The 14,932-nt window shown below is 39.7% G+C and overlaps 1 protein-coding gene across 50 annotated transcripts in view; it reads right to left on the reverse strand.

Moving 5' to 3' along the window:
- The window catches only part of oacyl (O-acyltransferase like), an 18,972-nt gene extending 6,071 nt beyond the window's left edge, over positions 1-12,901 (reverse strand). For 43 of the 50 annotated variants that reach the window (XM_058416320.1, XM_058416319.1, XM_058416314.1 and 40 more), the window contains exons 1-15: positions 12,710-12,901; positions 11,337-11,470; positions 10,785-10,863; positions 10,376-10,511; positions 10,045-10,268; positions 8,703-8,885; positions 6,996-7,098; positions 6,741-6,842; positions 5,950-6,115; positions 5,701-5,780; positions 5,323-5,433; positions 4,490-4,613; positions 2,906-3,083; positions 2,655-2,797; positions 1-1,938 (exon numbers count right to left, since the gene is read on the reverse strand). The exon at positions 1-1,938 is cut by the window's left edge. In XM_058416320.1, the coding sequence (XP_058272303.1) occupies positions 1,837-1,938; positions 2,655-2,797; positions 2,906-3,083; positions 4,490-4,613; positions 5,323-5,433; positions 5,701-5,780; positions 5,950-6,115; positions 6,741-6,842; positions 6,996-7,098; positions 8,703-8,885; positions 10,045-10,268; positions 10,376-10,511; positions 10,785-10,863; positions 11,337-11,470; positions 12,710-12,872 (2,028 nt within the window). In that variant the 5' untranslated portion in view covers positions 12,873-12,901 and the 3' untranslated portion in view covers positions 1-1,836. The remainder of the gene's footprint in view (positions 1,939-2,654; positions 2,798-2,905; positions 3,084-4,489; positions 4,614-5,322; positions 5,434-5,700; positions 5,781-5,949; positions 6,116-6,740; positions 6,843-6,995; positions 7,099-8,702; positions 8,886-10,044; positions 10,269-10,375; positions 10,512-10,784; positions 10,864-11,336; positions 11,471-12,709) is intronic. The other 7 variants (XM_058416356.1, XM_058416353.1, XM_058416333.1 and 4 more) reach the window with 7 other exon arrangements.
- Positions 12,902-14,932: the final 2,031 nt, after the last annotated feature.

A 14,932-nucleotide genomic window follows, 5' to 3' on the forward strand; every position in this document is an offset into this window, starting at 1 on the left:
CACACACCAACCTTCTCCATCTCACACACACACACACACACACACACACACCAACCTTCTCCATCATACACACACACACCAACCTTATTTATCTCACACACACACACACACACACATCAACCTTCTCCATCATACACACTAACATGCACCATCACATACACACACACCAACCTTCTCCATCATACACACACACACCAACCTTATTTATCTCACACACACACACACACACACACCAACCTTCTCCATCATACACACACACACACCAACCTTCTCCATCACACACACACACACACACACACACATTCAGATGAAATTCTCCATTATACACACACACACACCAACCTTATTTATCTCACACACACACCAACCTTCTCCATCATACACACACACACACACACACACACCAACCTTCTCCATCACACACACACACACACACACACACATTCAGATGAAATTCTCCATTATACACACACACACACCAACCTTCTCCATCACACACACACACACATTCAGATGAAATTCTCCATTATACACACACACACCAACCTTCTCCATCACACACACACACACACCAATCTTCTCCATCACACACACACACACACATTCAGATGAAATTCTCCATCACACACACACACACACACACACCAATCTTCTCCATCACACACACACACACCAACCTTCTCCATCTCACACACACACACACACACACCAACCTTCTCCATCATACACACACACACCAACCTTATTTATCTCACACACACACACATCAACCTTCTCCATCATACACACTAACATGCACCAACACAGACAGACACACACACACACCAACCTTCTCCATCATACACACTAACATGCACTAACACATACACACACACCAACCTTCTCCATCATACACACACACACACCAACCTTATTTATCTCACACACACACACACACACCAACCTTCTCCATCATACACACACACACACACCAACCTTCTCCATCACACACACACACACCAACCTTATTTATCTCACACACACACACACACACCAACCTTCTCCATCATACACACACACACACACCAACCTTCTCCATCACACACACACACACACATTCAGATGAAATTCTCCATTATACACACACACACCAACCTTCTCCATCACACACACACACACACACATTCAGATGAAATTCTCCATTATACACACACACACACCAACCTTCTCCATCATACACACACACACACACCAACCTTCTCCATCATACACACACACACACACCAACCTTCTCCATCACACACACACACACATTCAGATGAAATTCTCCATTATACACACACACACCAACCTTCTCCATCACACACACACACACACACATTGAGATGAAATTCTCCATTATACACACACACACACCAACCTTCTCCATCACACACACACACACACACACACCAACCTTCTCTATCATACAGACACACACATCAAACACCATCATTCCCCCTCACACACTGCCACCTGAAACCAGAAACGTGATTTGTGAACACAGATCTTCAACATTCTCCATGAGAACTCTGACCCACTGAAAATAACACAGCAAGAAAAAACATTTGAGCTCCTGCTGTTTCTCACAAAAACACAGCTGGACAGGCCACACCCACTAGAGACAAACCATGCCCACTACAGACAAGTCACACCCACTAGAAACAAACTCCTCCCACTGTAAGTGCCTTGCTGCTTGCTAGTGAGAAGGTAGTCACATATAAACCCCTCATACATGTAAACCCCTCATACAAACCCCTCATATAAACCCCTCATACATGTATTTATTTATTTACACACGTTCACAGCTCGGATGTTTTATTCCCGTGAACTCAGGAGCTGATAGGGTTTCTCAATCAGCACAGTGAGAACCCAACCTAGAACCACCGTGAGAACCGAGTGAGCCAGGAACAGGTACAACTGCAGAGAGAGAGAGAGAGAGTAAGAGAGAGAGAGAGAGAGAGAGAGAAGAGAGTGAGAGGGAGAGAGAGAGTGAAGAGAGAGAGACAGAGAGAAAGGGGGGGGGGAGAGAGAATTTTTTTATGTTCCATGTGAGTGAATGTGATTAGAAATAAATAAATCATGAAATAAATGCAAAAATTAATTAATTAGAAAACATTCACAAGAAAAAAATTGTGTAAAAAGTGTGTAAAAAAAAGTGTGTAAAAATTGCATGTAAAAAATAAATAATGAAAAAATGATAATTGTTTTATTAAAAATATTTAATAAAAAAATAAAAACAATGTGTAAAAATTACATGAGAATAAATACATTTTATAAAAAATCCTGTGTGAAATAAATAATAAAAATAAAAATAAATAAATCATGTAAACATTGCTTTCAAATCAATCTATCTATCTATCAATAAAATACTTGAAAAGAAATCATTTAAAAACGAAAAATAAATTGTGTAAAAATTAGGAGTGAAAAATTAAACAAATGAAATAAAAAATAATGTGAACAGAACTGAACTGATTGTCAAGCATGTTAAAAATCCTGTTAAAATGTCAAGTGTCTAAAAACCGCATACGTAAAATTCCCGTGTGAAGTTTGTGTAACTTTTCTGTACAGTATTAAATCCTTCACTTTATTTTTCTGATCTGTTGCGTTGATGGTTCTGCATCATGGACACTTACGAGGTTGAGGTCAGTGTAGTGGATGAGAGTCTCCTGTTTGGAGTTGTAGAGTAAAATGAGAAGAGGGTGAACGAGGTAGCAGGCAAAGCTGATGCTGGACAGGGGAACCCACAGGTTCATGGACAGGAACTTATTCACAAAACCTACACACACACACACACACACACACACACACACACAGGGAAGTGTGATGATTAAACTGTTGTCTACTCTTCCATTACATCTGGACTACACATGGTTTCAGCTCGTACCTCCGTATCCTTCCTCACAGGCGAGGATGACCCAGGCCACAGCGAGTGCCCAGAGCGAGCGATGGAGACCCTGATACACAGCGTGACCCGGTGACCCCTGACCCCTCAGTGCGTAAGCCGAGCCCACGATCGCGGCCATGACGGACAGAGAGACAAACCAACCAGCAGCCGCCTGCCACTGAGGAGAAATGTCGAGGATATAATTAAATACCAAACATATTCTCATATAACTTTTACAAGCGCAGGACATCTACATTCTATTTTCTTTTTTAATATTCTCTGTATTTTTTTTATTAGTTTATGTTTATTCATCGATGTGGTGAAACGTGGTGAGACCTGGATGCGAGTGCAGGTACGAGACGAGACAGGAGATAAATCTGCTCACAATAAAAACACAACACTATGAACAACACTCAGAAGAGTAGGAGGGAAAAATCACAGAGTTTATATGGCGTAACTAATCAGCAGGACAAAAAACAGGAAGTGACCCAGACAACAGAAGGAGACGAGAAGCGTGAAGCTGCACGTGAAAACGTAGATGCTACTTCATTTTGATTTTTTCTTTTCTGAATTATTTCAATTTACTGAATCATAATTGATCATACTGAATCAAATTAGCATCTCTAAAGCAACATGTGGTTAAATATATCGCTGATTAATAAAATCTTCTTTGGGCTTTTCCCTTCAGGGGTCTCCACAGTGAATCATCTCTCTCCACCTATCCCTATCTTCTGCATCCTCAACACTTACACCCACTAGCTTCATATCCTCATTTATTACATCCATATACCTCCTCTTTGTCCTTCCTCTTTTCCTCCTGCCTGGCAGCTCCATGTCCAACATTCTCCTACCAATATACTCACTCTCCCTCCTCTGGACATGTCCAAACCATCTTAATCTGTCCTCCCTAACTTTGTCCCCCAAACGTCCAACATGGCTGTCCCTCTGATGTACTCGTTCCTAATCCTGTCCAACCGTGTCACTCCCAACCAAATCATCGCTGATTAAAAAAGTAAATAAATAAAAGCTTAAAGCTTCCTGGAAATCTCAGGTGTGAGAACTGAGTGAAGTCACTTTGAGTCACTGAGTCACTTTGTTTATGTTATTATATCCTTCACCTCAGATCATTTCTAGCAGCCTTCTGAAATTAATGCCAGGTTCTTACACCTCTCTTTTTTAGGAAAACATATTTTGAGGTCACTCTAAAATCTATTGTATAGAACTAGCTCACAGTTAGACTCCGAGGATTTCAACGCTTTGGTTAAGAGTATCACCTCTGGGCTTTTGTATTGTCACACCTTCAAGACCTGCCCACTCAAGGCCTTTAAGACTGTGAAGTATGTACCCTTTCCCTGGATTCGATGACTACAGTACCACTGCAGTGTGTTCTTATCTCCAGTTAAACCTTCCTGCAGAACACTACTTCCGAGTCCCCTGGTCTGCTTCGGTGAATTCACAACACTTTAGATATCATCTGAATAGAAATCTTCAAATTCTTTAGGAAACCGAATCCCATATATGTGAAATTTCTCTCTCTCCACTATCTCTGTCTCTCATGTTACTGAGTCGTGTTGAAGCGTTCACCTGCTGCTTTATGAGATCTTCCTTCTTGGCGAGGATGTAAATTCCTGCGAGGATGCCGATCACGTACGGACCGTATCTGGTGTAGGGCTTGTTGTAGTAATATTCAAAGTAGCTTTCATAATCACTGAAAAATAGAAACAAACAAACAGGATAAACACGTAAGGAGACGAAGTCAGTCGCTTCCAGTAACAATAATGATCAATTGTATAAATAGGAATAGAATTTGTTGAAAAGCAACTTATTTTTAAAGATGAGATTTTTAAAACATTATATTTTTTATCCATTTAATGTTATGGAATATCAGAGAGACAAGATACGTTAGGTTCGTATAAACAAGGTACATTATAGCAGCTGTAAACACTCTTTCCATCACCTACCTTTATAAACCCTACAAAATTAATTAATTAATTTAACACAGGTTGCTGTTTTTTGTCCTAAAAGCTTGTTGAAACTGGAGACTCCTTTCAGAAATGTTAATAAACATGTTTTACACAGAGGTTTGAGAATTTTATAGAATTTTCATTATGATTTTATATTTGTTTATACTGATATTTTATTAAATAATTTAATATTAATTATTATATTCTATTTTTATGCAATATAAATCTGTATAAAAATGTAATGAAAATGTAGTATTTATATTAAGCCTTAATTTTTAATTATTATCTGCATAAATGTACTAATTGATCATGTTCAAATACAATTTTCAGTATAAAAAGCTAAACCGAACCCGTAAATATTGGCACCTCTGAGTCATGTTTACAAAACAGGGATGTTAGCTGTTTGTGTAAACAGTGTGTGTGTGTGTGTTTTCAGTGAATAAGTTTCCTCACAGTGTTGTGGGTTGGTGAACAGGTAAGTGCAGAAGCGCAGTGATAAAAGCGCTGGAAATGCATGACATCGCCAGCAGAGTAAAGGCCACGCCCACCATCACATGCTTATTCCTAAAATAATAATAATAAAAAGGATTACAGTTAGGAGTACACTGATACGATTGTGATGGCTAGACCACTGGATCAGAGCATCTCCAAAACTGCAGCTCTTGTGGGGTGTTCCCGGTCTTCAGTGGTCAGTATCTATCAAAAGTGGTCCAAGGAAGGAACAGTGGTGAACCGGTGACAGGGTCATGGGTGGTCAAGGCTCATCGATGCACATGGGGAGAGAAGGCAGAAGCAGAAGTGTGTTTTAGTGTTTTAGAAGAGTGGACTCACAGTCTGTAGAGAAAAATGAGGAACGGGGTCGTTGCATAGAACTGGAAATCGACTGAGAGGTACCAGGTCCATGGCGCACACTTCAGAAAAAGAAGACATGATGATAGATTACACGCTATTTACTGTAGAATATTACTGTGTAAGTGTGTATAATCCTTACAGTAATACACACTGTTCACTTTTATACAGCAAAACATCAGACAGTGGTGTGTGTGTGTGTGTTTGTGTGTAACGTAGACAGGGTCATACCGTGTGTGTGATGGTGATCAGGTTGTTGATGAGCAGAAGGTTGGACCACCAGAACTCCTTACAGGTCAGTATTTGGTCTTCAGCTGTGAACCAGAATGGACCTTTACGAAGAAACGAGAAGAGAGCGACGATCACACACACAATGAAGAGGTGCAGCGGCTGGATCCTTAAAAGACACACACACACAGAAAGACAGAAAGAAAAATCATTAATGGTATTATTTACACTAATATTATTTATTCCCTATGTGTGTGTGTGTGTGTGTGTGTGTGTTATATTGTGGTTGCACAGGAAGTGAACAAGTTCACTCAGGTCATGAACTGTGTTAATCAATTAAAAATCAAGACATATTTAAATAAAATGAGAAAAATTAAATATATAGAAGAGTGTAACCTTATTGCACAGGTAATAAAATATTCAAAAAATATTTTTAAAAAATGAGGATAAGGATGAAACAAACAAACAAACAAACAAATGAGTGCATGAATTAATAAATAAATATTTTTAAAAAAAAATTTTGGATAGCATGGAGTATATTAGAAATATAATAACAAAATAACTTAATAAATACATAAATAGAAAATAAATAAATAATGTAAAATATAATTCATATAATAATGTATAAAAAAGTATAATAAAAAATATATAAGAAACATATATAATAATATATGTATAATAAAAAAAATATTTTTTTCCATCTAAGCTTTAAAATAAAGATTTACCATAAAATAAAATTATGCATTAAATAAATAAATAAATTTTATAATACGGGAAGTGTTGATATTCCAAACCTCTTAAACCTCCTAAACAGGAAGTGTACGATCAGTCGGAGGCTCAGCCTGTCCTCTGATCTCTGGATGCAGCTGATAAAAGATTTTGCACTCAGGAGTCCACTGGAAAAAAACACAAACACACACATGGGGAATGTCGAGACACGATAACTCAGTGTGAAAGCCCTGAAACTGATATGGTTTAGCTTATCTTCAGCACTCTTCACTGCTCTGAGTCTGAGTGGGATTTTATGATTTTACATCTGGTTTTCTTACCCGAGTAATAAAAAAGTATCGACAGCCAAATAAACCGGTCCGCTAAACGCCACCACATACAGAGGATTGCTCTCTACAGCCGCTCTCCATCGCTTACTGTTATCTAAAGAAGAAAAAGCCTTTTTTTTAGCCTATTATCACCACACATACATTATAGTACAGTGGAAAACTTTTCTTCACATATCCCAGCTGAGGAAGTTGGGGTCAGAGCGCAGGGGCAGCTATGATACAGCACCACTGGAGCAGAGAGGGTTATGGGCCTTGCTCAATTGCCCAACAGTGGCAGTTTAGCAGTGCTGCGGTTTGAACCCCCTGACCTTCTGATCAACATCTCAGAGCCTTAACCACTTGATGAGCCCCTAAATGAGCTACCACTGCCCCTAAATAAGCTACCACTGCCCCTAAATGAGCTACCACTGCCCCTAAATGAGCTACCACTGCCCCTAAATGAGCTACCACTGCCCCTAAATAAGCTACCACTGCCCCTAAATGAACTACCACTACCCCTAAATGAAGTACCACTGCCCCTAAATGGGCTACTACTGCCTCTAAATGAGCTACCACTACCCCTAAATGAAGTACCACTGCCCCTAAATGGGCTACTACTGCCTCTAAATAAGCTACCACTGCCCCTAAATGAAATACCACTGCCCCTAAATGAAATACCACTGCCCCTCAATGAGCTACCACTGCCCCTAAATAAGCTACCACTCCCCCTAAATTAACTACCACTGCCCCTAAATTAACTTCCCTACCATTATATGAGCTACCACTGCCCCTAAATGAGCTACCACTCCCCTAAATGAGCTACCACTGCCCCTAAATGAACTATCACTGCCCCTAAATGAACTACCACTGCCCCTAAATGAACTACCACTGCCCCTAAATGAACTTCCCTACCCCTAAATGAACTACCACTGCCCCTAAATGAGCTACCACTGCCCCTAAATGAGCTACCACTGCCCCAAATAAGCTACCACTGCCCCTAAATGAGCTACCACTGCCCCTAAATGAGCTACCACTGCCCCTAAATAAGCTACCACTGCCCCTAAATGAGCTACCACTGCCCCTAAATGAAATACCACTGCCCCTAAATGAACTACCACTGCCCCTAAATGAGCTACCACTACCCCTAAATGAAGTACCACTGCCCCTAAATGGGCTACTACTGCCTCTAAATAAGCTACCACTGCCCCTAAATGAAATACCACTGCCCCTAAATGAAATACCACTGCCCCTCAATGAGCTACCACTGCCCCTAAATAAGCTACCACTTCCCCTAAATTAACTACCACTGCCCCTAAATTAACTTCCCTACCATTATATGAGCTACCACTGCCCTAAATGAGCTACCACTCCCCTAAATGAGCTACCACTGCCCCTAAATGAACTATCACTGCCCCTAAATGAACTACCACTGCCCCTAAATGAACTACCACTGCCCCTAAATGAGCTACCACTCCCCCTAAATTAACTACCACTGCCCCTAAATGAACTTCCCTACCCCTAAAAGAACTACCACTGCCCCTAAATGAACTTCCCTACCCCTAAAAGAACTACCACTGCCCCTAAATGAACTACCACTGCCCCTAAATGAACTACCATTGCCTTTAAGTGAACTACCACTGCCCTTAAATGAATGAACTGTGTATGATGCTCCGTGTGTATGTGTGTGTGTGTGTGTGTGTGTGCGTGTGTGATTCAGACCGAGGCCACTCCAGGCACTGAGCTGCACCGTGTGTCCACAGATGATCCAGAAGAGGCTGAGAACACGAACGCCATGGAGAGACGGATAAGCTTTTTGGGAACACACACCGTCACACACAACGTCACTGTAACACACACCACTGAACCGGACGGAGAGTGAACGCAGGAACAACATCACACGGCCTGAGAGACAGTCACATGAGACACAGAGAAAAAATATTTAAGAATTAATTTTTAACAATAATTCCACATATTGAAACGTGGTGGTCACTAAAATATCAGCATCATTGTATCCAAATATGGAAATGTGAGAGACATATGGAAACATAAACATCATCACATTCATGTTTGGAAATATGGGATCCATGTAGCTGTCACTGAGTCCATATATGGACATATGGGCGTCACTGATTCCATATATGGACATGTGGGCGTCACTGATTCCATATATGGACATGTGGGCGTCACAGATTCCATATATGGACATGTGGGTGTCACAGATTCCATATATGGACATGTGGGTGTCACATATTCCATATATAGACATGTGGGTGTCACATATTCCATATATAGACATGTGGGTGTCACATATTCCATATATGGACATGTGGGTGTCACATATTCCATATATGGACATGTGGGTGTCACAGATTCCATATATAGACATGTGGGTGTCACAGATTCCATATATGGACATGTGGGTGTCACATATTCCATATATAGACATGTGGGTGTCACAGATTCCATATATAGACATGTGGGTGTCACAGATTCCATATATGGACATGTGGGTGTCACAGATTCCATATATGGACATGTGGGTGTCACATATTCCATATATGGACATGTGGGTGTCACAGACTCCATATATGGACATGTGGGTGTCACAGATTCCATATATGGACATGTGGGTGTCACATATTCCATATATAGACATGTGGGTGTCACAGATTCCATATATGGACATGTGGGTGTCACAGATTTCATATATGGACATGTGGGTGTCACAGATTCCATATATGGACATGTGGGCATTACTGACTCTATATATGGAAATCTCTGTGTATCCACATAAAGAAATGTTGACATCATACTTTAGACCTTATATGGTAATATGGACATCGTGTGGATGTTAGTGAGGCTATGTACATGGGAATGTGGGCATAACTGACTCTATATTTGGAAACGTGGGATTCCAGATAAGGAAATGTGAGGGTCATTACGGCAATATATTGGAATGTCAGAAATCACAAATATATGGAAATGTTGCATCAGTATATATGGAAATGAGGGTGTCATCAAATACAAATATGGAAATGTGTGTGTGTGTGTGTGTACTTGCCTGTGTCTCGACCCTCCTGCTCTCTCTCGTTGTAGCGCTCCTGCACTTGTGTGTTTTGGAGTAAAATGCATTCTTTGCTCTGATTGGTTGAACTGTTGGCCAGAAGTGCTCCATAGCCCGTGGGGTTGACCTTTGACCTTGCTTCTCTGTTTTTATTCCACTTGAGCACAGCTAAATAGATGGTCGCCACAAGAGGTAGAGCCACAATCATGCAACACACACACCTGAGAGCAAAACATGGAGTGTAGCTTTAGTGCTGATTAGCTGACCGACTGCATTTAGTGTAAAACATTCCTCAGTATTATTGTGTGTGTGTGTGTGTGTTACTTACAGACACACTACAGCAGATGGATCAGGTGTAATGTTGTTTCCGATACACTGAGTCATAAAAATGGCCAGTGTGTGTTCTGATATGAACAGATCCGGTACAGGAGGAATGACGGGGGTTCGACCCTGAACAAAATCCTCTACACACAAACTTAATTCTGTCAATAAATTCTGCAATATATCTATTCAACTAGGTTTAGGGGATGTTCATGTAACATCTGGTGAGATGTTTGAAGGAACTACTCTAACTCCATTCATCCAGCACTAACTCTAATCAAAACTCACACACAACTTCACTCCTATAAACACTGATTGCTCTATGTGGCATTTTTACTCTTTAATTTTTCTCAGAATTGTTGGTCTAATAGCTGAATTCTCATTAGCGTGTGAAATGCAGTGTGTAAATATCTCACCGTAGACAGTAAGTGCACTCACTTCTGCTTCATCACAGGAATCAGGCACACAGATACCTACAAAATAGTCCAGCGCCCCCTACAGGACAACAAAAAACAACAAAAAAACTCAATAATGCAGATTTCACAGAAAAACAGAACATTTCCCACGGCACTATAAAGTAGTCAAGTAGCAACGACACATTCGGTGTATTTAAGTTGATAAGACATCTCTCTTCTGTTACAAAGCTCTGACATTGGATACTCCTTCCATACAATGTTTAATAAACACATTTCTCCTTACAGAAAACTTCACCATATTGTGTCTTGCACATTCAAAAATGTAACTAAAACAATTTAATTGACTAAAAACAAAGTTGTGTACACATGGTGTCTCCATATTATTACCATGTCATTCTTCTCCACCATAACACTATTTTTTTCTTCATTTATCCATCAATTTCTGGCTCCAGATTGCATTAATGGTTTGTCTAATCCACTACATTTAATCACAATATATAACCCATATCAAAGTATTGAATAAATAAATATAAAGAAGCCAGGCACTGCTACCTGTTGAAGGAAGAGCTGGCAGTATTGTCCTCCAAATCCAGGGCCTTGAACGGACAAACACTCCTGCAGAGAGCCGACTCTGTTCATGTTCCCACCTTCCACATCACTGCCCATCTTCCCCAGCGCATCATACACTGACCCGGCAGATAGAAGATTTACTGACCGATTCATTTCCTTGATACTGAAAGCAGCTTAATAAATTGTTTAATGATGTGCTCAGTAACAGATTCAGTATTTAGCAAAGAATTACTGTCTCCTCTTAGTTTAGTTTTAGTTTGAAGCGAATATACTCATTATTTTCCTACAACACGACACACCATGGTTTTAACTCCTATTGTATCACAGCAATTACAGAATGACACAATTTTACAATTACATTTAATCTGTAGTTATGTCCACAAAACATAGCTAATGAATGTGAGTTCAAATCTATTTCAGTATGTATGATCATACACAGATCAGCCATAACATTATGACCACCTGCCTAATATTGTGTTGGTCCCCCTTTTGCTGCCAAAACAGCCCTGACCCGTCCTGCACTGTGTATTCTGACCCCTTTCTATCAGAACCAGCATTAACTTCTTCAACAATTTGAGCAACAGTAGCTCGTCTGTTGGATCGGATCACATGGGGAGAGAAGGCCAGCCTTCTCTCCCCATGTGCATCAATGAGCTTTGGCCACCCACTTTTTGATAGATACTGACCACTGCAGACTGGAAACACCCCACAAGAGCTGTCACAGTCATCACAACCTGGCCCTTCATCAAACTCGCTCAAATCCTTACACTTGTCCATTTTTCCTGCTTCTAACATCAACTTTGAGGACAAAATGTTGACTTGCTGCCTAATATATCCCACCCACTAACAGGTGCCATGATGAGGAGATACTCAGTCTTATTCACTTCACGTGGCACTGGTCAGAATGTTATGGCTAATCTGTGTATTATTATTATTATTATTATTATTATTATTATTATTATTATTATTATTATTATAGTTATTATAATAATTATTATTATTTTGTTTATCAGTAATTTTGTAAAATAGCCACATTTCTTCAAATATTTCTCATTCTTTTAAATATTAGATTATTAACTCCATTTCTAGGCACTGTTACTGACCTCTAAATTGTCTTTTTCTTTGTTTTTCTTAATTGTTTTTTGTCTGACTTGTGCTGGACAATGAATATATATATATTTATATATTTATATATTTATTTTAAATAATTTCATGATGAGACATATAATAATACATGAGAAAACCTAAGTGCGAATAAGTTCCAAAGTTCTTATTTGTTAAAGAAGAAGTCCTTTGATCACGTAATAATCATCAGTGACGGTTTATTAATGAACACAGACGAGCCTGCGACTTACTCAGCACTGCGTATTTGTCCGGTTTACTTTCCTTCAGCTCTGTGAGAAACATCACAGCATCCTGAGCACATCTGGCGCTGATGTTGAGTCCGCACACAGCCGTCCAGGAGCAGCAGAAGAGGCAGAGGGTCGACAGGACGCAGGCTTTTCTCACCTGCAGCATCTTTGCACTCTTTTCAGCCAGCTATGACGAACCATGTTTAAATACAGACGACAGGAGACGTGATTACTCTCTAAATCCTGCGTGCAAATTGAGGTTTCACGCACACAAAGGTCAGCACTTTGGTTACACACAGGGGTGTTTTTTATGCCAGGTGAATTCAGACTGAAGCTTTGACCTGAAAAAAGGTGCTTTACTTATTTTGGCCTACATGCTAGCACTTTTTTTTAAAGGAGAAGTTCACTTCCAGAACAAAACTCTACAGATCATTTCCTCACCCCCTCGTCATCCAAGATGTTCATGTCTTTCTTTCTTCAGTCATAAAGAAATGATGTTTTTTGAGGAAAACTGTTCAGGATTTTTCTCCATATAGTGGACTTCAATGGTGGCTTCGCCTGACCTTCCAGAATGCAGTTTAAATGCAGCTTCAGAAAGCTCTAGACCTCTATCCCAGTCCAGGAAGAAGGCTTTTATCTAGACAAACCATCGCTCATTTTCTTAGAAAAATAAAAAAAATTGTATACTTTATAACCACAAAAGCTCGTCTAGCGCTACGTACTTCGCAATCATGTGGAAAGGTCACACGTGATGTAGGCGGAGCTACAGACCCAGTGTTTACTAGTGTGGAGAAGGAGGACCGCTCCGAAGGTGTTGCGTGTGGAATGACACAAAGTTATATCTACCTTTTTGTTAGTCAAGTGTGCTTGACTTATTTACGTAGCGTTGCTGTAAATTATTAGTAAACTATTTTGTAAATTTTTGTTCTGGAAGTGAACTTCCAGTGGAACCTAACTCTTTTAATTCCTTTTCACAAATCACAGTTTACATATACAACGGATATAAAAAGTCAATACACCTGTTAATTGCTTATTGATTATTTATTATTAAAAAGGGTGTGTTCATTTTTCCTGTTTTTGTCTAAAATGTTTCTGATTGTTTTTCACTCGGTTTTTAGACGGTGAAATTTCTAATCATTTCTCTTGGTTTGATTTTTTTTTCATGACAAAAACCTTTTAACCTGACTTTTGCATACGAATAAATATGAACATGAATGTAACAGAGATGGTGTTTTTAGTAGGATGAATGTCAGTAACTAATCTGTGTCGTTATTCTGTCTGCATCTCTTTCACCTTCATTACCTGATCTGTGTCTCTGTGAGACTTCAGCGTTCAGAATGTCCACTCATGTCTCTGCTGTTACCTGATCTGCATCCTCTACGGTGGCCGAGAAGTGCAAAACAGAATAAGAATCCAAAAACACAAGGACGAACCAGATGAAGCGAAAAAGGTAGGTATAGTGTGTGAATGGAATTCTTAACGCTGATGGATGAGACCTCTGTCACTCAAGATATACAGGAAGTAGGAAATTGTGTATCTAACTTTATTTCTTGTACATGTGTGGAGTTCTGCCTTCACTTTAAACCATTGTTTTGATGGAACTTTAAATCTTTTAAAGAAACTAACAAATATATATATTTATCTTAATAAGAAAATGGAGTTCATTCAGCGCTATTTTCAGGAAGGATGTTCATATGGCGTGATTTTAGATATACTGATCTCTTTGGATATGCGATCTCTAAAAACACACCTGAAGAACGCAGGAATGTTCTGAATACCAAACTATTCCAGATTAAAGGATGTAAGGAGCGCTATAAGAGCAGAGCTGTGTTCATACACACACCAATCCACTTTCTACTGCTGCAGCTACTGCTGGACTTCCTGTGACCGATGTCTCGTCCAATCAGAGGGAAGAATTCCCTAGTTTGTGTGAATTGTCCTTGTGTTTTTGGATTCGTTATTGTGTTTTGCACTTCTCGGTCACCGTAGCATCCCTTCTGTAACTGTTCTAACCGAACCTTTCACCTATGTCATTGTTACCTGATTTGCATTTCCTGTGTAAATGTGGTAACCAAACCTCCCATTTGTGTCAGGGTAGTTACCTGATCTGCTCTTCCACATCTGTATCATTACCGTATCTGCCTCCTTCACATCCACCTGACTGTTTTCACACACCTACATGGCCCAGCGTTTCCACTCATGTTTATTATATGTTTATTTTACATC

The sequence above is a fragment of the Hemibagrus wyckioides genome, linkage group LG18 (genome assembly GCF_019097595.1).
Source record: "Hemibagrus wyckioides isolate EC202008001 linkage group LG18, SWU_Hwy_1.0, whole genome shotgun sequence".
Taxonomy (NCBI): Eukaryota; Metazoa; Chordata; class Actinopteri; order Siluriformes; family Bagridae; genus Hemibagrus; species Hemibagrus wyckioides.